Source organism: Podarcis cretensis (genome assembly GCF_951804945.1).
Source record: "Podarcis cretensis genome assembly, chromosome: 10".
NCBI classification, from domain to species: domain Eukaryota; kingdom Metazoa; phylum Chordata; class Lepidosauria; order Squamata; family Lacertidae; genus Podarcis; species Podarcis cretensis.
The window spans coordinates 48,127,207-48,150,163 of NC_137179.1; the positions used below are offsets into that span (position 1 = coordinate 48,127,207).

The following is a 22,957-nucleotide window of genomic DNA, read 5'->3' on the forward strand; positions in this document are numbered from 1 at the left end:
GTCCCATCTGAAAGGCCTTATTTGGAAAACGTAAAAGAGAAAATTAATGAAAAAGTTAATGGTTCCTCTCATTTGTCTACTTGTATCTTGGTTGCGTGTGCAGTCCCACACTTAAATATTTTGTTTGTTTGTAACATAACAGCCCAGCTTAGCTTGTCTCCACCCATTGGGTGTGAATTGACACCTCCACATTCTACCTAGGTACAAAGGTGTCACAATTTGCATGATTTTGATAGCTTGGGAAGAAAGGGTTGACTATCTGAATTGACCGATGCTAAAAGCAAGCATTTGGATGCATCAGGTTTTCTTATGATTAAGGGAGATAATAAAACAGAATGATCAGCCTTCTTATCGCTGACTGTTGTGACCCATTTGTCCCAGGGGCTTGACCTGGGTGTCTGGACTGCATACAGTCTGGGGCCAGAATGCCTAAATTTCTCTTTCCCCTCCTTCCATGAACTTCATCTTGAGATCAGGTTGAGCAAGCTCCATGTCGTGTCCCACTGGCATCGGAGGTATGTTTGACATGTGGGAGAGAGCCTTTTTGTAGCTACAGTCAGATTTGTAATGGTTTTCGGGTGCCTTTTTAAAAGACCTGCTTATTCCAGCTGACAGTTTTGTCTGGTCCTCTATCTGTAACTTCTTGAACTGAATTGAGTTTCTTTTGTGTTCTAGATGGGTAGTTGTTTTGGGCACCTTTGGGAGGAAAGCCAGGGTATAGGTTGATGATGGATAAATTTTTAGTTTCTTGCTCCTGGCACCTCACCATTCTCAGATACAGTTTTCATGATGTATTGAGATGGATGGATTATCCCCAGTATATGAGTGTTCCTCTTGTCTCCCTTTTCTTTATTTTACTGTGCTGTTTCATAACGCTTTCTCCCAGGTGTTTGCCACTGGCATTTACAGCACTGCAGAAACCTTTGTTTAAAATCTTGTCCAAAGCAGCTCTGCACAGAGAGCCCCACCAAGCCAAATGCGGGTTGTTGGTTATCTACTGTGGTCTCCCTATTTCTATTATCACAGGCAGGCAGCAAAAACAAGAGAGTTCTTAGTCTCTAGTGGGGTGAAATGCGAGGCAAGGGGGCGTATGTTCAGCTTGACGGCTTATATGCTGTGTAGGCTTGATCTGAAGAAGCCTTTAACAACTTGGTGCCCACAAGATGTTTCAGAAGACAACTCCCAGCATCCCTGACTCTTGTGTCTGGGGCTGTTGGGAGTTGTAGTTGAAGGTTGGGGGAAGGCTGATTTTTCAACATAGTCAAGAAAAACCCATCTCATTCATAGAAGGTCTGGAGATGTTGGTGTCACGAGGCCCGTTTCGCATGTTACATTATTGTAAAATAATTTAGCCCTTCTGAGATCTCAAAGTAACATCATCATGGCTTCCGGAAACAGCGTGACTATTTACTTTTCAGGCACCTCAGGAGATATAGATTGAAATAACTGCCATGGTGTCCAAAATATTACTTATGACAGCATGAATGATTGAGATTTTCCCTCTGGCCATATATACTTGGATAACACAATCGAGGACCCATCACTAGAAAACTTTATAAAAGCTGCAGCAGGCAACGTCTTTATTGGGACCAACCAAAATGTCACAAACAATGAGCCCAGGAAGTTCCTGATTTTGAAAGACTTCACCATGCCACCTTGGAGTTCCCTGGCAAGCCTTGCCCTATTGTATTCTGTGATGCCATTGCATGTCACAATGTGGGCAAAATGTTGGGAACAAGCCTTTTCCATATTGAGTCACATTGGACACAGGAAGGGGATGGATAAGAAATAATCTTGTGCTGCAGTTGTAGCTGCCAGTAGCTGTTCTCATCACAGTTGATGCGTGTATGGCAGAAATCCCTGTAAATAAGTAGATTAGATGAATACATGAATAGGAATTTTGGGTTCTGCTAGCCATGGTAGCCAAAATGCAGCCTCAGTTTTCCGAGATAAACAGTCCTTATCTACCATATGTTCAGGATTAAAAGCAGGGAGTGGGTTCCACCATTGTGTCCTCATTTAAGCATCCATGAAACAGATGTTGTTGATGGGCAGACTTCTGTGGTAGATGAACCATTAATTTTATCCGACATGGATTTTGTGCTCTGAGCTTCCTGTTCCTTCAGAAGTGTCCCAACAGTGTGATTCCCTCCAAGTCAAGAAATGATTGTGGAGAATTACAGAATTGTAGACTGCATTTTCTGGCTTTATTCCCAGCAGCCCTTGCTCAGGCCAGAGAAGGCATCTGGCTGATTCCAAGTGAATTGAATCTGAATGTTGTATTTTTAAAATTTTGTTTGTATTCTTTCTCTGTGTGTATATTATTGAAGGGTGGTGTACAAATTCGTCAAATAAACACAAACACATGTTGTTTTTAAAAACAACTTCTTACGCTGCTTATTTCTATTTTGTTTATTTATTAGGGTGATCAATGCGGGTAAAAGTACACACAATGAAGACCAGGCCAGTTGTGAAGTGCTTTCAGTGAAGAAGAAAGCAGGAGGAACTAATTCCACACCAAACAAAAACTCCTCTACTAAACGGAGGTCTTCGTTGCCAAATGGGGAAGGACTGCAGCTGAAAGAGAATTCGGTAAGTTGCCGCTTCCTTCTTTAATCTGTCCACAGTGAGATGGTTGCTTCACTTGCAGAATCCTTGTGCAAGTAGTCTATGCTACAATGCTCTCTAGTAAAACACATGTGTGTAAGCATGGCAGTTGTGGATAGAATGGGCAATAGCTCCCATTCTTTCCAGCTTCTGGTGCTGTCTTTGATCGCTCAGCTTGCTTTGCACCCCTAAGAACAATTGTGTTGAAAATGTGGATTGACTTACAAGCTCTGGGTTCAGCCCCTGAAATTCTTCCAACGATTGCTTCAGCTCACAATGGCCACCAACTTGGACGGCTTTAAAAGAGGATCAGACAAATCCAGGGAGGAGAAGACTATCGGCGGGACTTGCTATTGCACTCATTCCTATCTCTGAAGTCCACATCAGCCTCTGGTTCACCCCTGTGAGAACGGGATGTGGGGCTCAGATAAGCCTTTGGCAGAGCTCTTCTTATGTGGCAACCTTGTCCTGTACTTACAGCTGCTCCAGAGCTATGGTTTGAAACTTAGTATGATAAATAAGGGTTAGGTGATTACAGCTGGTCATGGTGGCTGCTGTTTTCTTTGCAGAGGGTGAAGCTCTGCTTAGGATGCCCAGGTTGTAAGGCTCATTAGCTGGGAGCAGAAGGTGCTGTTCGCCTCCCTGATTCACCTTAGCATGTATGGAGCAGTGACATTCAAAATTACGTATGGTATCCAACTAAGACCCATTTAGTTTAATGGACATGCTCATTTAAGTTCATTGGTTGCAGAGCATCTACTCTTCAGGGTGAGCAAGTTGGCTACAGCTCTGCAGCTTCTGCTCCTGATGCAGCCAGAGACAGACGCAGCTTCTCCCTTTCCCTAAAAATGCCAGTTGACCTGGGGCCAACAAGAGGGAGAAGACTCTGAGCTTGCCCCCCCCCCCAAAAAAAACTTTTGAGAAATGAAAGTCTCTAGCCCTTGTAGAAATAGAGACAATAAAGCAAAATGTGTGAAATGAACCTGGTCCAGCCTTTCAGTGCTTTTAGAAAATGAGAGTAAAGTCACAGCTGTGATTGCTGAGTGCTGTAGAGAAATTCTAGAACCGCAGGTGTGCCAGGAAAGATGAAAAAAAATGGCCTTAACCAGGAAGTCCCTTCTCTAAACAACAAGGACTTGCTGATTCATTTTGAAGCTGATCTTTGTTTTTCTTTGGTAAAGAAGTGGCGGTTGCCCAGAGAAAACAACCAAGGAATTCAAGATTTTAGTTTAGCTGTGCCCACCTAAAACCACAAGTTAGCTGCAAACACAGGAGTCTGTGTGCTCTTTCTAACTGATTTAATTTCATTCAGAAATGTGATTTCCCCCTCTTTTGAGTATGCAAACATAAAAAGAATTACCACACACGTCCAGCACATTTTAGTATATCCATATTTCAGGGGGACATTGCAGCAGAGAGAGAGCATGGGCTATGTCACTCCTCCAAAATAGCCCAATTTTGTTATACAGTGGCAGGTGGATTCAGGGTGGGAGGAATGAGAGAGGAGTGTACAACAACCCTGAAGTGTAGTCTGGTGTTGCTATACTCTAGTCTCTTGGCTTTTTTTAAAAAAAGGAAAATGCAGTAAAAAAAACTGGCTTTGCATGGCTTAGGGGTAGCACTGGTGCAGAGCAGGGCTCTTGTGCCTGAAAGTTCTTTGACAGGCAAAGATTCAACAGGTTAAGTCATTTCTAGTATAGAAATACAGTTACGGAAAAGTTTTAATTTGCTGCCCTCACTGTCAGACATCTTAGTACTTTTGTGTAGCCTCATTTTTTTTTAGTCCCTTTACCTCACTCGCTAATGAGAACACAATTTTGCCTAGAATATAAATCATATGCAAATCTGTGCCCTCTTCTGCTTTAAACCCAGAAAATCTTGCTCATGCACCTGTTTCTATGCATTGTGGATTTTTTGAAGGAACGTCTTGTCCTCAAATAAGATTCAATAGTCTAACTTAGGTAACTACCTTACAAATGTTATCTGTACCTTTGCTGTTCCATGGTTCATTTCCCAGTTCTCTGGGTGCCTCATTTTAAAACCGGTTAAGAATTTAATATATGTATAGATGATAACATGCTTTGAAATACATAGCCTGAGTTTATTGAGCTTCAGTGTTTCAGAAGAGATTAGCTTTAAAATATGATTGCTGTGAAACGCTTGCTGCTAGAGGGCAGTCTTGTTCCAGAAGCTAGCCCATTTCACTGGGCTGCCTTTTTAAAAGAATCTGAAGCTGGCCTTCTTTGTGTACCACATTAATGTGTAGTAGCACAGGAGTGAGACATTTCATTCTGCGTTTCTTGCTGAGATATTGTTGCATCTCTGAAAACTTATTAAAGCAAATGGATAAAAACCTGAGGGTTGCAAGCACTTAGGAGAAGTCTCCCAGCATGACATCAACTAGCAGACAGCCTCACAAAGATTTTTTTTGGGGGGGAATCTAGTAGCTTGGAAATGTACTGGTTTACTCCTTAAAGCAATTTTAAGTACTGTGACATGTGCTTTTTTCTTAATTATGACACACACACACCTCTCCCTGTTTTGTTAATTCTCTTCGTTCAGCCAAACTTCAAATTTTGGATTTTACTGTTTTTTTGTTGCTGCTAATAATCTAATGTTTATGCATAGTTATCAAATATCTGACTGATCTTGTTTTGTCTTGGGTTACTCCAATCTTGTTTCATAAAATGAGGCTTGTGTTTTTATTTTTGGTCATAACCTGCTTTGAGGGCCTTGGGTGGAAAAGTAGCATATGAATCTAATTGTAAATGTAAAATAAAATTGTGCAATGAATTGTCACAGGCCAGGGGGTACTTGGTCAGATGCACGCAGTGAGTGTTTATCCATATATATTGAACTAGGCTCAGAAAATCAAACCCTGCATGCAGGGTGTGAGTCTTGTTGACCCTTCATGCACTGGGAGTGAGTCTTGTTGACCTCATTGGGGTTTAGTTCTGAGTAGACCTGCCAGTTAGCAGGGATGCGGGTGGTGCTGTGGTCTAAACCACTGAGTCTCTTGGGCTTGCCGATCAGAAGGTTGGCGGTTTGAATCCGCACAACAGGGTGAGGTCCTGTCGCTCTGTCCCAGCTCCTGCCAGACTAGCAGTTCGAAAGCACACCAGTGCAAGTAGATAAATAGATACCACTGTGGTGGGAAGGTAAACAACATTTCTGTGCGCTCTGGCTTCCGTCACAGTGTTCTGTTGCGCCAGTAGTGGTTTAGTCATGCTTGCCACATGACCCGGAAAGCTGTCTGTGAACAAACGCTGGCTCCATCGGCCTGAAAGCGAGTTGAGCGCTGCAACCCCATAATCGCCTTTGACTGGACTTAACCGTCCAGGGGTCCTTTACCTTTACCTATTTTATAGCTTACCTATAAAATACTTTTATAAATAAAATAACACAAATGTGTCACTTAATTATTTTTTAAAAAACTACCTGGTAGCAGATTTACAGGTTTTCCAGCGGCAGAACCACAGTAAAACTGGTTAGTATTGCTGGGTGTCCTGTCTCAGGGGTGACAGCCATCCTTGGAATTGGGAATTGACATTGGGTAATGCATTTGTTCATGACTGGAGCCACTCTTAAAACCCCATTCTTTTATGTTGTTGTTTTGTTTTAATAATACTTATGCAGGAATTGGACGGCGTATCTTTCCACTACTGGTCGTTATTTGATGGGCACGCTGGATCTGGGGCGGCTGTTGTAGCATCAAAGCTGCTTCAGCATCATATTGCAGAGCAGTTGCAGGAGATTGTGGACATCCTGAAGAACTCGGCCGTCCCTCCCCCAACCTGCCTGGGGGAGGAACCAGAAAGCATGGCTGCTAACACCCGGACACTAACCAGAGCAGCCTCCTTACGGGGGAGTGTTGGCGCCCCGGGATCACCCGGCACCCCTCCGACTCGCTTCTTTACGGAGAAGAAGATATCTCACGAGTGCCTCATTATGGGGGCTATTGAGACAGCTTTCAGGGAAATGGTATGTGTCTCTTCTGCTTAGTAGTCTAATCGTAGGATCCTTCTCTGTTGTTTTGGGTACAGCTGGGGGGGGGAGGGGGAATTGACATGCTGACATCAGCACATTTAATAAGTTTGTCTGCTAAAGATAAATAAATGCCAGTCTTCTTAATGGTATTGGGCTTTTACTGGCAAAAGGAACCTCCACTAGAAACCTGTGTAACGGTCCTAATATGAGTAATTGCGGGCACACAGTTTGTGCCTTAAGTGTCACCGGTGAGAGCTTCCAAGTTGCAGTCTAAAAGGGGGTACAAAACACTGGTTTAGAGTTAGGCAACCATCATGATCCATGTGGCAACTATTGCAGTGGTGCACCCAAGAATCTGTGGCCTGACTCAGTTAACCTAGACCTGTTTTTCTTTGCTGGGCCTACAGTAGACTTCACCAGAAGAGCCCCAAGTTGATGACAGAATATAACTAGAGTTTATAGCCAGTATCTGATGCATTGCATCATCTTCCCCAGTGCAGATGTAACGCTGACTTCATCAAATCTTGATTTGTACTCCAAAACTAGTTTTGTGAACTACTGTTCCTGTGCCCTATCTCTCCTTTATAGACCACTTCCCCCCCTTCCTATGTTAACCATGTTACATTGTGTACCATTGCAAACCATGGTTTCTCCATAACCCATGGTTTGGAGTAGATTTGAAACCCTGTTCCTTCTTTCCCTCTTGCTCTCTCCCTCTGTCTGTCTCTGTTTTGTCTTGGAATGTATTTGTGTGAGAAGCAGGAAATTTTATTTTACACATAGAAGCTATGACAAAATGTTGCCAAGTTCCCATCAGCCAACCATTCCCCTCTCTAGGACACTCCATTCTGTGCCATCTGATTTGTTGTTTCTCCCTCCTCTGGCCCTAACAATCAGTCGGCATTCTGTAGCCACTGAGGTTTCTCAGTCCTCATAAGACTGTTTTTGGGTGTCTTTCCAGTAGGGTGGTTTTTTATTGAATTTTTAAATTTTTATTTCTGAAAACCTTCAGGTTCCCCCAAACCTGCTGTTAAATTCACAGTCACCCCTGAACTTTGGAAATATAGGGAATGAATTGAGTTCTGATTAAATGTGTTAACATTAATTTAGGAAGAATTGTGGAGACTAATTAGATTCTGAGATTGCATTTGCAAGTCGTATTGATCACATGTGTTATGATGGAGAGAAAAAAGGCCCTTTCTTTGTACAGACTTTGCAGAATTTTTCCTCCTTTGTGTCCACTGGCTTCTAATAATTAAATTGTTCTCAGTAACTAAATCATTAAATTGTTTGATAATTACTGTTCTGATCATCTCCATAGGTTACATCTTTTGTGGTTTTCCCTTCTTTGATACTGCTTCAGAGGCCTTAGAAAGACCCTGTTGTTTAAAAATAATTGGGGTTGAAAAATAATTGAGGGCAGAAGCATGAATTAGCGAGATAAAATTAAAAGTTGTTTAAAACATTCATATTGACTGACAATTAAGCATGAAAACCAGAATATTACTGAACTATGTAAAAAAAAAGAAAGATCTTGATTTCACCAGATGAATATAAAAAATAAGTTAATACTTGGGAACCCCTTGGTAAAAATGCTAGTTTTACATTTTAGGTTTTCTTGCATTCACACCACATACAGGAATTTGCAAAGCAGGTGCAAAATCTTGAGGATCTGATGCCCTTTTTAAAATGGGCAGTTTCCAGTCCATACAGTTGTATGTGAGAAATCCACAGGTTTGATCCAGAGGTGGCTTGCTTGAGTAGTTTGCCGTTTGTTTCACGGACTATTGACCTGTACACCACTACTATATTCTTCTGCTGCCACCAATTTTGTGGGGAAAAACCCAGGGCCCCCCAGTGAAGTACTGTGTCTAAATCAGGGAGAGTTATCAATGAAGATTAAAGTTTATTTCAAACACAAACAAGTTTTAAAATATATTCGAAATGCTGTCACTCTATTCCCTCTCAGTCTTGGCTCGGTCTCTGACTCACTCTGACTCATCTATCTTCCCCCCCCCCAAAAAAAGAACCAACTGAATTAACTGTCAAAACCTCTGGGCTGAGCCTCAAAATCAGGTAGGCTCCACCCCCGTGCTTTCTTATTGGTCAACCTATTAACCCTTTCTCTCCCCCAATACAAATGTATCCCCAAAGAATGGGCAAACGCCACAAGTAGAAAGGGACTTTCCCACCCATGCAAGTTGGCCCCATGATTGACATTGCCTTCTTCTGCACACATTGATGTGTGCGGTCTTCTGTCACTCTCCTTGCACTCCATGCTCAGAACTGGCATCTTGGAGGTCCCCAAGGGCTGCAGTTGAAGAGGAGGGATGTGGGAAAGCTTGTCTTACGAGCAGAGTTCTACCTGTGTTTCTTTGGGTCCACCCTGCCCTGACCCAACTAATGCGATTCTCTTGGGAAAGCCAGGCTCACACGTGTGTGAATTGGGCTGACGCGCATCTCTTCCTTGCTGGATTGTTGACCGTAGTTCCAATCTCAGTCTGAAGCATTTGGTCTCATTGCTTTCCATTGGATGTGTGGTCCTGTGTGCATTTGGATATGTGCTCTCATCCATGTTTTTTAGGCAGTTTGTCTTACGATCACATTTTGTTTATGCACAGATAGAGCTGGATTGGGATGTGGGTGGTGCTGTGGGTTAAACCACAGGGCCTAGGACTTGCCAATCAGAAGGTTGGCGGTTTGAATCCCCGCGATGGGGTGAGCTCACGTTGCTCGGTCCCAACTCCTGCCAACCTAGCAGTTCGAAAGCACGTCAAAGTGCAAGTAGATAAATAGGTACCACTCCAGCGGGAAGGTAAACGGCGTTTCCGTGCGCTGCTCTGGTTCGCCGGAATCGGCTTAGTCATGCTGGCCACATGACCTGGAAGCTGTACGCTAGCTCCCTCGGCCTGTAAAGCGAGATGAGCGCCGCAACCCCAGAGTAAGCCATGACTGGACTTAATGGTCAGGGGTCCTTTAGAGCTGGATTAGGGCCAGTAAATGTAAAAAGCTCCATTATTTAGGGAGCTTCCTGACGACCCACCACTCTGCCCCTGCTGCACTAATCTCCTACCTCCCGTCCATTACACTGTCTCTCAAAGGGTAAACAAAACTTCACTTGGTCTCCTGCGTTTAGAATAAAGCATGCAGGATTTATAGGAACACAGGAAGCTGCCTTTATATACTGAGTCGGGCCATTGCCCATCTAGCTCAGTACTATCTACCCCCAGGACTCTCACTCCCAGCCTTCTTGGAGATGTGGGGGGGAGGGGAGTTTTGAACCTTGCATCCAGAGCAAATGCTCTTACTGAGCTATTATCCTTGCATCGCAAATGGATGCTGTGTGCTGATTTTAATCAGATTTGGATATAGGAAGCTGCCTCTTTCTGAATAAGCATTGCCTACACTGGAAGCAGCTCTCTAGGGTTTCAGACAGGGGTCTTTCGTGGCCCTACTTTGTAGGAGATGTCAAGGATTGGAACTGGCACCTCTTAGCATGTTACTGCACTGCCACGCCGAATTTCTTGATTTATTTTGCGTATCAATATGCAGGGGATTTGATCTTCACTAGAACCACCTCTTTATAGAAGTGCAGCAAATCCTATTTACATCTTATTTTAACATTGGTGAGTTTTGAAGTGATTAGATGTAAAAGCACATACAACTAGAAAAAATAATTATTATACCCAGTTTGCGTATTCCCATTTATCAGAGTAACAACTTTTGATGACTTTAAGCATGCACAGGAACAAACCCGCATGCAGCAGTATTTCCTTGTGGGTCATGTTCAAATGTGTGTGTTTTTGTTTATTTATTTTAAAAAGTATTAAAAATAAATTCAGCTAATAATAACAAACCATTTGACTCACCTCCAGAATGCTTCTCCACGCTGAATTTAACAAAACGTACAATAAAAATATTAAAGCGGTAGGGAGATAAACGTGGTGCGTTTGTGATATGAACAGCTCCACTAGCTTTTGAGGGCTTTGTGCTTTTATACCTCTGTGTTCATCAAATGCTATGAATACTGAATAAATAGCTTGTCTGGAGGAGCCTGAAGTGCAGTTCACACTTGAGCCAGTAGGTGGCCTCATTGGGCAGTTTACATCTTGCTCCAGCTTGTTCCTGTCACAAAACCATCACAGATATTCGTAGAGCAAATGGGATTGAGCCCTCAGTGCTGAACTGCACAGAATCTTATTTGTGACAGATGCTATTAGCATCACAATCCATATACCCTGCTTCAGCCCACTTGGGGACTGCTTGCTGCCAAGTCCTGCCAAGCAGTTCCTCTTAACTTTCTCACGTGCAAAATAACTTTCCTATTGCTCTACTTAACCTGGTGCCTACTGGATCTGAAAGCATGATTGTGGGGCTTGGTTGTCAATACGAATTGTGTGTCTTATTACTTGTTGTCATAGTTCCTGTTTGTTGCCCTCAATACATTTATTTTCCATAAGGGGAGTGGGGATGCCCTTCTGGGGCACGACATGACCTGAAAGGGAATATGTAGCTAAGGGCCAGGAGACAAACCACTAGCCAGTCTTTTCTCCTGTGAGAAGTCTAGTCTTATAATTAATAACGTTAAATGGCAATTGCTAAACAAATTGGCTGTTTTTAATATGTGGAAAGCAATGCTGTTGGTTTGTTTGTGCGCATTTTGATCCAGTCTTGTGAATGCTCCAGGGATGTAGTCCACGTTATAATGACAAATGGCCTGCTTCATGCCCCCCACCCCAGGGTATGGAAAAACGAAATGACTAGATTCTACTGTATTTTTGGGGGGTTTGCAAAAAGGACTGCAAGTGCGATCTTCTTTGTGAGGAAATGTATTTTTCTCCCGTTTGGCAATGTGCTATGTGTACACAACTCTGCTCTTTTGGCAGCTGTTCAGTATTGATACTCCTGCTAATGTTATGCATTCTGTTCCCTCAGCTATCTTAACAAGATTTTTGTATAAAAAAAAAAAAATAAGCAAAAAGGCTGGATATGCACATTTGGCACATGTACAGTATTTTTCTGTGTATAACATGCCCCCGTGTATAAGATGCCCCCTATTTTGGGGGACTCAAAATTAAGAAAATACACTCAGCACTACCCGTGTATAAGATGACCCCAATTTTTAAACATTCTTTTCAGGTAAAAAAACCTAGTCTTATACACGGAAAAGTACGGTACATTATACAAGTTTGTTAATGGGCAATATAGGTTTGCAACCTGGTGCCCTTCGGACACGGACTGTAATTCCTGTTATCTCTCACTGTTGGTCATTCTGACAGGAGACGATGGATATTATTAACTTACGTTGCCTTGAGAACACCATGTTGGATTCTCCTGCTCGGAAGTAGCTCAGAGCTGGTATTGACTTTTTAGCAAAATGAGAGGATAAAATTCAGAAGTGATGCCCTGCACATGGCAGATACTATTTTAAAGTTCCCCCTCACAGTTAAAAAAACCCCAAGCAACTCCCTTCAGCGGTGGGGGGGGGGGGGAATCATGTATAAAAGGGACAAAGTTTTCAAACTCCTTCTGAAGTCTGGCTAGTCAGCTTTCCAGGAGGTTTTTTTTCTTTTTCTTTTTGCATAAGTAACATTTTAAAAAGTGAACCTCTGTCTGCAGCCTAAAATGGTACAGTCCATTTTGCCACTTCATTCCCAACCCTTTCTGCAGTGTGTGTAATGGTTGAAAATGTTTAAACGCACCTGGTTATGAAAGCTAAAGTTATGCTTTCCATTTGTATTATGTGTGGCCATTTGTCGGTCAGCATTTGACCTATTGAGTTTGAAACTTTGTGTTTCAGGTTTTTCATTTATATGGCATTTGAAGATGTGTGTGTGTGTGTTCTGAGCTGCCCAGAGGGCTCTTCCTGCTATGGCGGAACTATCTATATAAATGGAGTGAATAAGATAATAACAGCAAATCATTGACCTTGTGGTGAGGTGTGCCTTTCAGAAGTCCACCCATTGTGCAGTTAAATTTTTATTTCATACTTCATGGGAAATTATAGTCGTTTCTAAACTCAGGGTAGGAATGACTGGTTTTGGGGGCCAAACTAGATAGAAGGTGAATTTTAACTTTGTTGAAATACAGTTTTTATTATATAAACAGCAAGGTACTGTGGATAATTTGTTTGAAATGTAAAGAACAGCTGCTGAGAGACTCTTTTGGTTGGCAACATGACAGGGTGAGAGGGTGCTCAGGCTCCCAACCAATTCCTTTTGTTATGTAAGCATTAATTGCATTGCCTCCAGGCTGCCTCTTAATTGTGGATGACCCAACATCCACAGAGTACTTCATGCTCTAAAGACAATACCATGGAAGTGGTTGGTATGTTGTGCAGAGATCTGAATATTCTGGTGACTTTCTTGAAGCAGTTGCTGTCTTAAATGTGGGGATGATGGGAACTGTAGTCCAAAAACAGCTAGAGACCCAAGTTTAGGAAACCCTGTTCTAGAGTGTGAAAACGTGACTTGGCTTGAATGTGTGTGTTTCTTTCTCTTTCCTTTATTATACCTTCCTTTGTATAAGGCGGCAATCCTAAAGTCACTTATTCGGGTGTAAGCCCCATTGAATTTATAGGACTTACTCCTGAGTTGACATGATTAGGCTTGCAGCTTTACCAAGTTTCAAAATGGTTCTTCTTGCTATTGGTTTTCCTGCTGTGGTTTCTTACTTGCCTAAACAAGTATGTGTGGCTATACACATGGCTCCAGAATGAGGTAGTAGAATAGACCATACCACTTCCGCCTACAGGAAGAGGGAATTGCATTCTTAGATGTTCCCCAGTATAGAAGTTGTGATAACAGAGCTGGGCTGTGTCCATGAGGCAGACTGAGGCAGGTGCCTCAGGTGGTGGAATCTAAGGGTTGTCTCTGCATGTGCCCCCTCCCTGCTGCCATTGGAGGAGAAGTGAGGAGAAGCAGCCGCTTCCAGTGAGATCTCACAGGGTTCTTTCAAGATCTTGCCAGAACCCAGAAGCCCTGTGACCCCAATAAGTGAGACTTCAACAGGGGCAGCAGGGGTAGGCAGATGGCACATGTGGGCGGCCACCTTCCCATTTTGCCTCAGGTGGCAAAACTGGACAGGCAATCTCTAATAGTAGTAGTAAAAATAATAATAATAATAATAAATAATCACCCTCACTAGCGGAAATCTATTACATCAAGGAGTGGGTTGGGAACCTAGGGTACTGATCTGCTATCTTTTTCCTTGCAAGGAATTATTTTTAACATGCCATTGAAAAATGACATCCCTGACCTGCACTCTGAATTAATGCAGCCCACTCCCCTGCTTCCATTCTGCTACACATGCAGACTGGGCTTTCCTTTTGTTCTGTCCATGAGGTAATTGCTGCTTAGCTCTGTATCTTTCTTGTACTCCTCCGCCTTTTCCCTGTCAGCTTCTCACTGCCTTCCTCAGTCTCTGGTCTCCTCTGCTATGTATCAAACATTTGTCATAACTTCTGAATGATTTTTCTGAAGCGCCTGAAATAGAAAACCCAGCATTGTCTGCTTTTCAGTATAACTATGCTTCAGACGGCGTTACCGCTCACTGGGAAAAGAAAGACAGTATGTGGTTCTATGTGTTAAATTCTGACAGGTTCTCTCTTTTATTCCTCAGGACTTGCAGATAGAGCGAGAAAGGGCTGTGTACAATATATCTGGTGGCTGTACGGCCCTCATTGTGGTGTGTTTGCTAGGAAAGCTCTATGTGGCAAACGCTGGCGATAGCAGGTAGGCACAATTCTTCACGTTTCTTGGTAAGTTAAGAACATGTAAGAAAAGAACGACAGGCCTATCTTGCTTGGCATCCTGTTCTCACAGTGGTCAACCAGATACCTATGGGAACACAGCAAGCAGCTCCTGAGCAGAACTGAGCTCTTCTCTCAGTAAGCAGCAGCTACCAACCTGCTGGAAGCTAGCATTATGACTCAGACCTGTCTGGTGAATGTTAAAATATCTAACCCATCATCTATCAAATGCATTGGTGTCCAAGCTATCAAAGTGCATCGGTGTCAGGAGTCCTGGAATACAACAAATCTAGATGAGATTTTTCCTGCTGCAAGGATGGAGGACAGGAAAGTTTTTCTCAAATGGAAAGCAAGTGTCCTGTTCTACAATCCAGGATACATTCCAAAAAACGAGGTGGCTTCTTTTGAACCTGATGAAGAGCTAATATGACCCTTTTTTATTCACACATTAGATGGTCTTAGCTCATTCTTGGCTTTTGACATATAAAGGCAACTGGTTTATACAGTCACAATCTATACCTGAATCTTATCCAAAGTGTCTTACTGTGTGTTCTTGGCAAACGTCTCCTTTCCTGAGATGGGTGGAGGAGAGGACTTTCCAGTCTGTTCTTTTTCAAAGGGGTTGATATCAAGGTCAAAGCATTGATTTTCTGTCATTTGGAAATTGCATGAAGAAATGCAGGCACCAACCTCAGCAATGTTCTCTCAGCCTTTCTTCCCCTACTGCAGCATTGCTGTTTACTGTTCTGTTAATGTTTCAGCAGCACCGTACAGTGCTAGGTACAATGCACTGTGCAGTGGTACCGCTGGTTAAGAACTTAATTCGTTCCGGAGATCCGTTCTTAACCTGAAAGTGTTCTTAACCTGAGGTACCACTTTAGCTAATGGAGCCTCCTGCTGCTGCTGCGCCACCGCTGCACGATTTGTGTTCTCATCCTGAGGTAAAGTTCTTAACCCAAGGTACTACTTCCAGGTTAGCGGAGTCTGTAACCTGAAGCATCTGTAACCCGAGGGACCACTGTAATGCATGTGCATTATAAGCTCTAGACTAAACTCTTGCTGTTACAGTAAAGAATTTACAGCTCTGCTGTAATAGCTGTTACGCATCTGTAGCCAGAAATTTGTCATTTTGGATCAATACACAATTCTGCCCTTCTCACCTTTTTCTAATTAGCCACTTCTCCTTTGAATATTTTACTTATCTGCCTCCTTGCACCATTATTTCCCCTTGCCGCAGCCTCGCATATTGGCCCATTGCTTCAGTTTTTGGATCTTTTCCTTCAATAGGCAGAATGTTTTTTGAGAGTTCTGTGATGTCACAGCAGCTCACACGGTGATTGGAGAGGCGGCTTGCAGATCCACAGGGTAGTGGAGCAGGATCATGGAGGAATGCAACTCTAGTACTTTTCACATAGCAGGAGCTATGATATGGTATCACTGCTTTTGCTTGGGCATCCTGTGTAACTTCCAAAACAAGGATGCTTGCTTGGTGAATGGATGTGTTTTAAGTGCCAGGGAAGATAACCAGTTTCAGGTGGCATCTGGGAATTTAGATGACACACAGCAAATGTCATCACTACTTTACCTCCCACCATTGAAATGTATTCTAGGAGGATTCTGTTTGTAGAGTAAGCATAAAGGATCCCTTCGCATCCCTAGACAACTGGGTAGCTGATTTGCAAGCTGCTCATGCTTGAATTCAGAACAAATTGATTTTCAGCATTGCTTGCATTGCTTGACAGGTATGTCCTAGCCCAGCAAACTGTTTGCTGGCTTGCATACTCATTTGCTTATCTGGGCTTGTCTCTGTCCACTGCATCTTTTGAGGTATTGAAAGTGGGGGGGGGGATAAAAATAACTGGAGGCTACTATGATTAGACACTGGCTTCATTCCATCCCTCCTACCAATTCTGCCCTTGCTTTGCACCTGCCAACACTAAACTGTCCACTCTTCTGGTTTAGCACTCCAGTGAAGAAACAAAAGAATAATAATCTCCCATGAAGGTTTTCCCTAACAAACAGATGAAACAAAAAAGTTGTCCTTATTTATGACTGGTTCATACAAATAAACTCTGTTTATTTGAATTTATGGTTATGCTATTGGACATGTAAATAAGCAGAGAAGCTAGCGCTCTCTCTCTCTCTCTCTCTCTCTCTCTCTCTCTCTCTCTGTGTGTGTGTGTGTGTAGAGGAATTGGCCCCATCTATGGGGACTCCTATATCCATTTTTCATGTGTGCACCTGTTCTTTCTCCAAGTTACCACAATTTAAGGAGATGCCTTCCATCATTCCCCTATGTGGTCATTTGGGTTCATGTGAGATCTTCTCCACACAGCTGTGTGGTGCTGCCACACCTGGTGGCTGCCTGCTTGGACTTGACCCATGAGAGGGCCTTTTCATGGAAGGTTGTGGAATGCCCTCTTCTCTGGTGAGGTGTATCTGTCTCTCTTCTTATTGATGATGGAATTAAAAAATGGCTGAAAGTGCTGGTTGATTGAATGTCTGTCTGTCTGTCTGTCTATCTATCTATCTATTATTATTATTATTATTATTATTATTATTATTATTATAGATGTGTTTGCCATCCTGGCATCCTTGAGAATTAAGGCTAGGATATAAATTGAATAAATAATAATAATAATAATAATAATAATAATAATAATGTAATCCAAGTGGAGAAAATCAACCCAGGGATGTCCTCTTGCGTCTCTGCCTCCCCAAGGTTTGCACAGCTGTTTATTGCAGCAGCCCTGGCTATAAGCTCTGCAGGTGAAGGGTGGCTCTGGGAGGCACCTCTCTTTGGGGGGGGGGGCAGCTCAGAGACCAGGGGAGGCAGCTGCTGCTGCCCAGACGACTCCCAAGGAATAGGGGAGAGAAGGCTGAGGAAACACTTCACAAGGGAGGGTGTTCGAAAAACGGTGACAGGTTGCTGGCTCTGCAGGCAAGTAGTGACATAACTGGGTTCCTGAGCCCCACACAGGTGCCGCAGAAATAATGTAGTTGGTTAAGGGAGCCATGGGCTCAAAAAGGTTGAAAACATCTGATTTAAGAGATTTTATAAACATCTGAGTAAAATGATTATTGCCAATATACAGATAAAACCAGCAGACTTTTAAATAACAAAATTATATGCCTGGATACGCTTGCTAAAATAAAAGTTTTTAGCTTATTTTCAGCTCCTCCTTTATGTTCTGTAAACAATCAGTGGATGCAGTCCAGGCATGATTCTGTGTGCATGTTTAGCTGCCATAGTAAGCAAACGGCTGGGGGAGAGGGAATTTTTCTTTTAGCCTTCAGTTTCCTCTGCTTTGGTTGCTTTCTGACCCATATAATCAAAATCTACTTATATCGACATAATGTAGTCCCCTCGCCTTATTCTGTCCATCTGCTCAGTTGCCCACTTTCTTCTTCTTCTTTTGCAATTGACACATATTGGATTCCTCTTCAGAGAAGCCAGATGCTTCTGGCTCACCTGCATGTTCAACTGCCTGTTGACAAAATGAGCACAACCTCCCTGTGGCTCGGAATTCATAACACACTGTCAAACAGAGTTTTCCAAATGGTTTCTCTTTGTCACTTCTTGCCAGATTTTAGCATACCTTATAAAAATGCGCAGTTCAGTCTTCTGTTTCAGATCGTTTCTGGCTGAAAAGGTGTGCAGTAGAATCAGGGCACGCTGTGAATGCTCTTTTAACTGGGGGAGGGAAATTTCCTGTTGTTTTGATCATAGGAATACCAATAGGCCTAACTTTTATCTTCCTTAAATTCATCAGTTCAGCTCAGTAGTCTTTATTTTAAAGTTGTGAACCATAGCAAAAACAACAAAAAAGTGATGGGGGGGGGGGAACCCTGGTTAGCACCAGTGTTATATTAGAGATGTGAGGATCCCATTAAAGTGCAAATAATAAATGGATCAGCGATTATGAGCCAAATTTGTGAGCATCCCCACGGCAAAGAAGATTTAAGTTTCAAAAAATAGACAGTTTGTTCCAGGATTTGAAATATGTGAGGGTGGTTTAACTAAGAGGTAAGGCTGACAAAAAAATGAAAGGGAAAGTGCACATTTCTGAGACTGGCCCCTGATTTGCAAAGAGTTCTGGACCACATCCAAGTCAGCAATCTGAACATGGGTGGGACAGTCATAAGGTTTGAAATTCTGGAATTTATTGGCAATTTATTACTTGTATCCTGGTTTCTCATCCATTAACATGTTATTGCCATCATATCCCTATGATTGTCTCCACAAGCACAAAGTGGCATAAAAGCTCTTTTAAAAACAGCAACTGGATCTCAGGGCCGTCATTACCTGGGGGTGCAAGCGGTGTGGGGCAGCTGGGCACCGAATTCTGGGGGGCACCAGGCACCCGCCGCTGAAGCCACCGAAGCTCTTAACCTGTTATGAAATAACAAATAATTTTGATCAAGCTAGAAAAACAAAATACATATATACCTAGGTAGTACCAAAATGTATACCTACTGTTTCACTAAAGGACTTTAGACTTTGTGCACTCATTTACCGAAGACGCATCGCGCCAGTGGCGGCGCTTGTCATCTACAATGGCGGCGCTTATCAGACTTGGGGGCGCTGGGCGGATCTTTGCACCCTGTTGGCGCATATGCCAAAGACTCCCCTGCTGGAACTTGTACTTTCAGGTTTCCCTACAGTAACTTTATTGATGGGACTAGAGTATGAATCACACATCTTGTTTTCTTCTTAATGTAGACCAAGGATGTACCATATCACTCCATTTAATTGTTTGAAACAATATGTGTCCTTTTGTAATGTATTGTGCTAAAAATACTAGCAAGACACTTAATCTGAAAGATGTATCTTTGGGCTGAAAGATGTATTGTTCAAGATGGAGCACCTTATGTAGGGATATTTAATCACTGAGGGCCCTTCAGTTAATGTTGATGTTCTCATCTCACCAACATAAGTCAACCTTCCTCATCTAGCAGTGGTACTACAGAATCTGACTGCGTATTTGTAAAATACATGAATGGCAATACAGAGTATGACAGATTGAGTCGCCTTGGCTTTTAGAATCCAGTAGTTTTCATATCTAGATTTTTCCTTCCAGAACATATTTAAGGGTTTTGAAGTACACAGTTCTGTCAGTTCAATCCTGCCTTGAAATGAAATGATCAAATTTCTGCATTAATTTAGGACATAACGCTTCTAGTGGCCAGTTTGGTTGATTTAATCATTCTGCCAGACTCTAAGTATATAAATGTTAATGAAGGAAGAATGTTTTTGCAAATGCATTACCAGGTCTGGATCCTACCTCTGAAGGCCACAGAAAATTTATGAAGCCGGGTAGTGTTTCTTTAACGCTCTTAACTGCCCAATCTCTCAGTAGATTGTACTTTTCATTGACTGCATTTTAAAGTAATTGTCAAAGTGCCTCTAAAGTGTGTTTGTGTGTGTGTTGAATTGATAGTCCCTGAATCAAAAAACATTTCTACAGAAAGGGTTTGTCGTCGTCAGCAGTAGAAGTGCTGCTGGCAGAGTCTGGATGAAACTGGACAGGCATCTGCTGAGACTGAGGCCAATTCAAATGTCATAACAACGACATAGCAGCTGCTGAATAGCACATAGCCACATGAGTCTGCCACATGGCCCATGCAGAGCCTTTAACAGGGTCTGTCCAGTGATCAAAGCTCTTAGTTGATGGTTATCTCCTCCTAATTCTAAATTTATTTAAGGCTTATTGAATTTCAGGTTTAACAGTTGCAGTAACAGCAACAAACTCCAGTCATCCCTCCTTCCTCTGCCCACAACAAAACATCAGCTTAACCCATGACGTTCAGTTTACTTGGAACTGCCAGGCAAAGAACCTCAAGTGTAACTGGTACACATGCAATGATAGCCATAAACGTGGGCACAAAGGTGAAAGGCTTCTGGGACAACCTGTTGACCCAAGTTTGTGGAGTCCTGTCTTCAGGAGAACCAGAAACATGCCCTTCAGCTTCAGCCTGAGAGATCAATACTTTATATCCAAATAATATGCTCTTTGAAGCCAGCATTCAACCTGACTCTGAATCCACACATGTACATTATCTGCCTACCAACCAACTGCACCATTCAGATGCTGCAAGCATTATGCATGAAACCACTCCTAAAAGTCCTATTTTACTTAATTCTTCTCTTTCCTTTTGCCTGTTTGTCCATCCTGTGGTCACTTCATGCCGTTTTCACTTGACTGATACAGCTAGGATTTGCTCTTGTCTGCCTACGCACAGTATCAAGACTCTTACTATTTCTATCATAGACTCATGCAACATCCTCCTTGTTACTCTCCCTGTCACTGAGCTTTCCATCTCCAGTGTTGCTGGCCATTGTACATTTGGCATTTTCCCTACTTATCTCCTTCCCCGTGTGTGTGTGTGTGTGTGTGTGTGTGTGTGTGTGTGTGATGTATAAAATATAATTAAAAACAATTCAACATTACATTTTTTATATGGCTGACTTCACTGGCTTCCTTGTCCTTCCTTTTCAGCTTCACTTTAAGCTTACCATATTTTGAAAATGTCTGCAGAACTTCTTTATCTCTTGCTTTCTCTTTTCCCTTCTTTTTCTACGTTATGTTCTCTTCCCATTAAGAAATCCTCTTTGCATTCCTCATTGCTTGCTTCTCCCTACTGCAGAAATGCCCTTAAACTTGACATCTCACTCTCTTGGTCCATTAGTACATTCAAGTGCCTCTTCTAAACACCTTTTTTCCACTTTTCAACCAGCATTTTCTGGGTGATGTTCTTTTGCCTTCCTCCATCATGCCTTTGATCAGATTGTAAGCCTGAGGACATAGTCCATTTCACTTTTCATTTTTGTACTATGCCTAATGGTTTTAGGTGTTGCTGTTGCCGTGCTTGATAAAACAAATAGTTGTATTTCTGAGTATGGCTATTTTAAAAAATCTATATATTCCATTTTCTAAATTTCTATCTTCAGTTTTACTCCGGGCACAATCAATAAACCAGTTGTACCCTTTGGATAACTCCTGTTTGTCTTAATGGGAGCCATTTGGAAGAAAGTCTTGATGGATATTCCTATGGTTATCTTACAATTGCAAGTTGGGTGGCATTTTCTGAAGTTTCATCGCTGGGCTACCTTGTCCAAACAGGCTGACCTTTTGAAAAACACTCTCACTTCTTGGAACTGGCTTGTTCACAGGCAGTAATTGCATTCAGATAGATGGGCGCAACAGCAACATATTTAATCACAAGTTGTACCTATGTTTTCCAGGAAAGAACCAATAAAGATCTGGAACTACGATATTTTTATTACAGAGCAAGAAGGTTTCATGGTGAATGGAAGGAGGTGATGGAAATGTAGTAGGGTAGTTCATGTATTTTGCTTAATGAGACTGCCTGAGTCATAATAAATGGTTTAAAAACAAAAACACACAACACACATTTTTGTGTGTGATTATACAGCCTTCTCGAACCCTAGTGCCCACCATATATTTTGGACTACAGCTCCCATCAACATTGGCTGGCGCTGATGGGACTTGTAGTCCAAAACAGCTGCTAAGCACTAGGTTTGTGATGTGCAATCCAATATAATAATTAATTTCATTGAAAATTCAGGATCATTTTAAAAAATCCAGTCATCTATAAAATAATGTAGGCTGAGAAAAAATCAGGTTGACTCTCAAGGTATGGAAGGCATATCTACTCTCTTGTCCTTACAGTTTGTAAGTTCTTTGGTTCTTTTTCCCCCTTCTAAAATGATAAAACAGCTTTTCCCACCAGGCTTTTTAAAAGAAAAATACCTTGGCCTGGATCCAAAGAACTGTGCAGTTTGTTCAGTGTGACTAGGAGGTATTTGAACATATGTTTTTCAAAACACCATGCCCACCCCAAATTCTGTATGGCAAACCTCTCCTGAAATTAAGGGGCATTTTAAAATCAGTTTGAAGGCATGGCAAGGGGTGGAGGTGGCCTGCCATTGAAAGTAGAAAGTAAAAGCAAACAATCCTGTTGGGTATTAAAGCTGCTCATTGGATTCCAGCCACTAAGTGTCATTTTCAGAGATTTTGTTTGCCCTTCTTGCCAGTGAAATATAGCTTTAGGTGCATTATGATTTCGTGCAGGTCTTGTGCATTTTAAATATTTGTGGAACATTTGAACCCAAGTGAAATACATTAGTCCTCTAACTTTGCTTTAAACCATTATTTCAGTTATTGTGCTTGCAGAGAGAAATTGAAAGTGTAGAAAAGGGTACAATGGACTTTTGTTGTATTACTCAGTGTAGTATCACTCCTCTTGCTCCTCTGGTCATCTGAGTCCATTTCGAAATAGATTTTATGGGTCCAAGAAGTAAAAACAAACAAACTGAAACAACCTTTGGGTATCCAGTCACACCTTTGTAAATAGAACCATTTCCCACTCACTCTTGAGAATAAACCTTTCTTTGGTCATTTCAGGTTACTTCCACAGTATTAACTTCTCCAGATTCCAGTGCCCTAACTTCTGTTTTGTTGTACTTTGTGTGATCATTTTCTTATGCATGAGAACTGCAGAAGTATTTCTAGGCTCCTTATAGATAAACGGTTTTCACTCAAGAGTAGACACACTGAAATTAATGACCATGACCCACTTAGGTCATTA

At 42.2% G+C, this 22,957-nt stretch overlaps 1 protein-coding gene across 2 annotated transcripts in view; it reads left to right on the forward strand.

Annotated features, from left to right (window-relative positions):
* The window catches only part of PPM1H (protein phosphatase, Mg2+/Mn2+ dependent 1H), an 82,291-nt gene that overhangs the window by 33,648 nt on the left and 25,686 nt on the right, over window positions 1-22,957 (forward strand). Inside the window, exons 1-4 of one of the 2 annotated variants that reach the window (XM_079994270.1) lie at window positions 1,747-1,862; window positions 2,424-2,592; window positions 6,244-6,588; window positions 14,215-14,327. In XM_079994270.1, the coding sequence (XP_079850396.1) occupies window positions 1,840-1,862; window positions 2,424-2,592; window positions 6,244-6,588; window positions 14,215-14,327 (650 nt within the window). In that variant the 5' untranslated portion in view covers window positions 1,747-1,839. Of the gene's footprint in view, window positions 1-1,746; window positions 1,863-2,423; window positions 2,593-6,243; window positions 6,589-14,214; window positions 14,328-22,957 lie in introns of those variants that run through there. The other variant, XM_079994269.1, reaches the window with a different exon arrangement.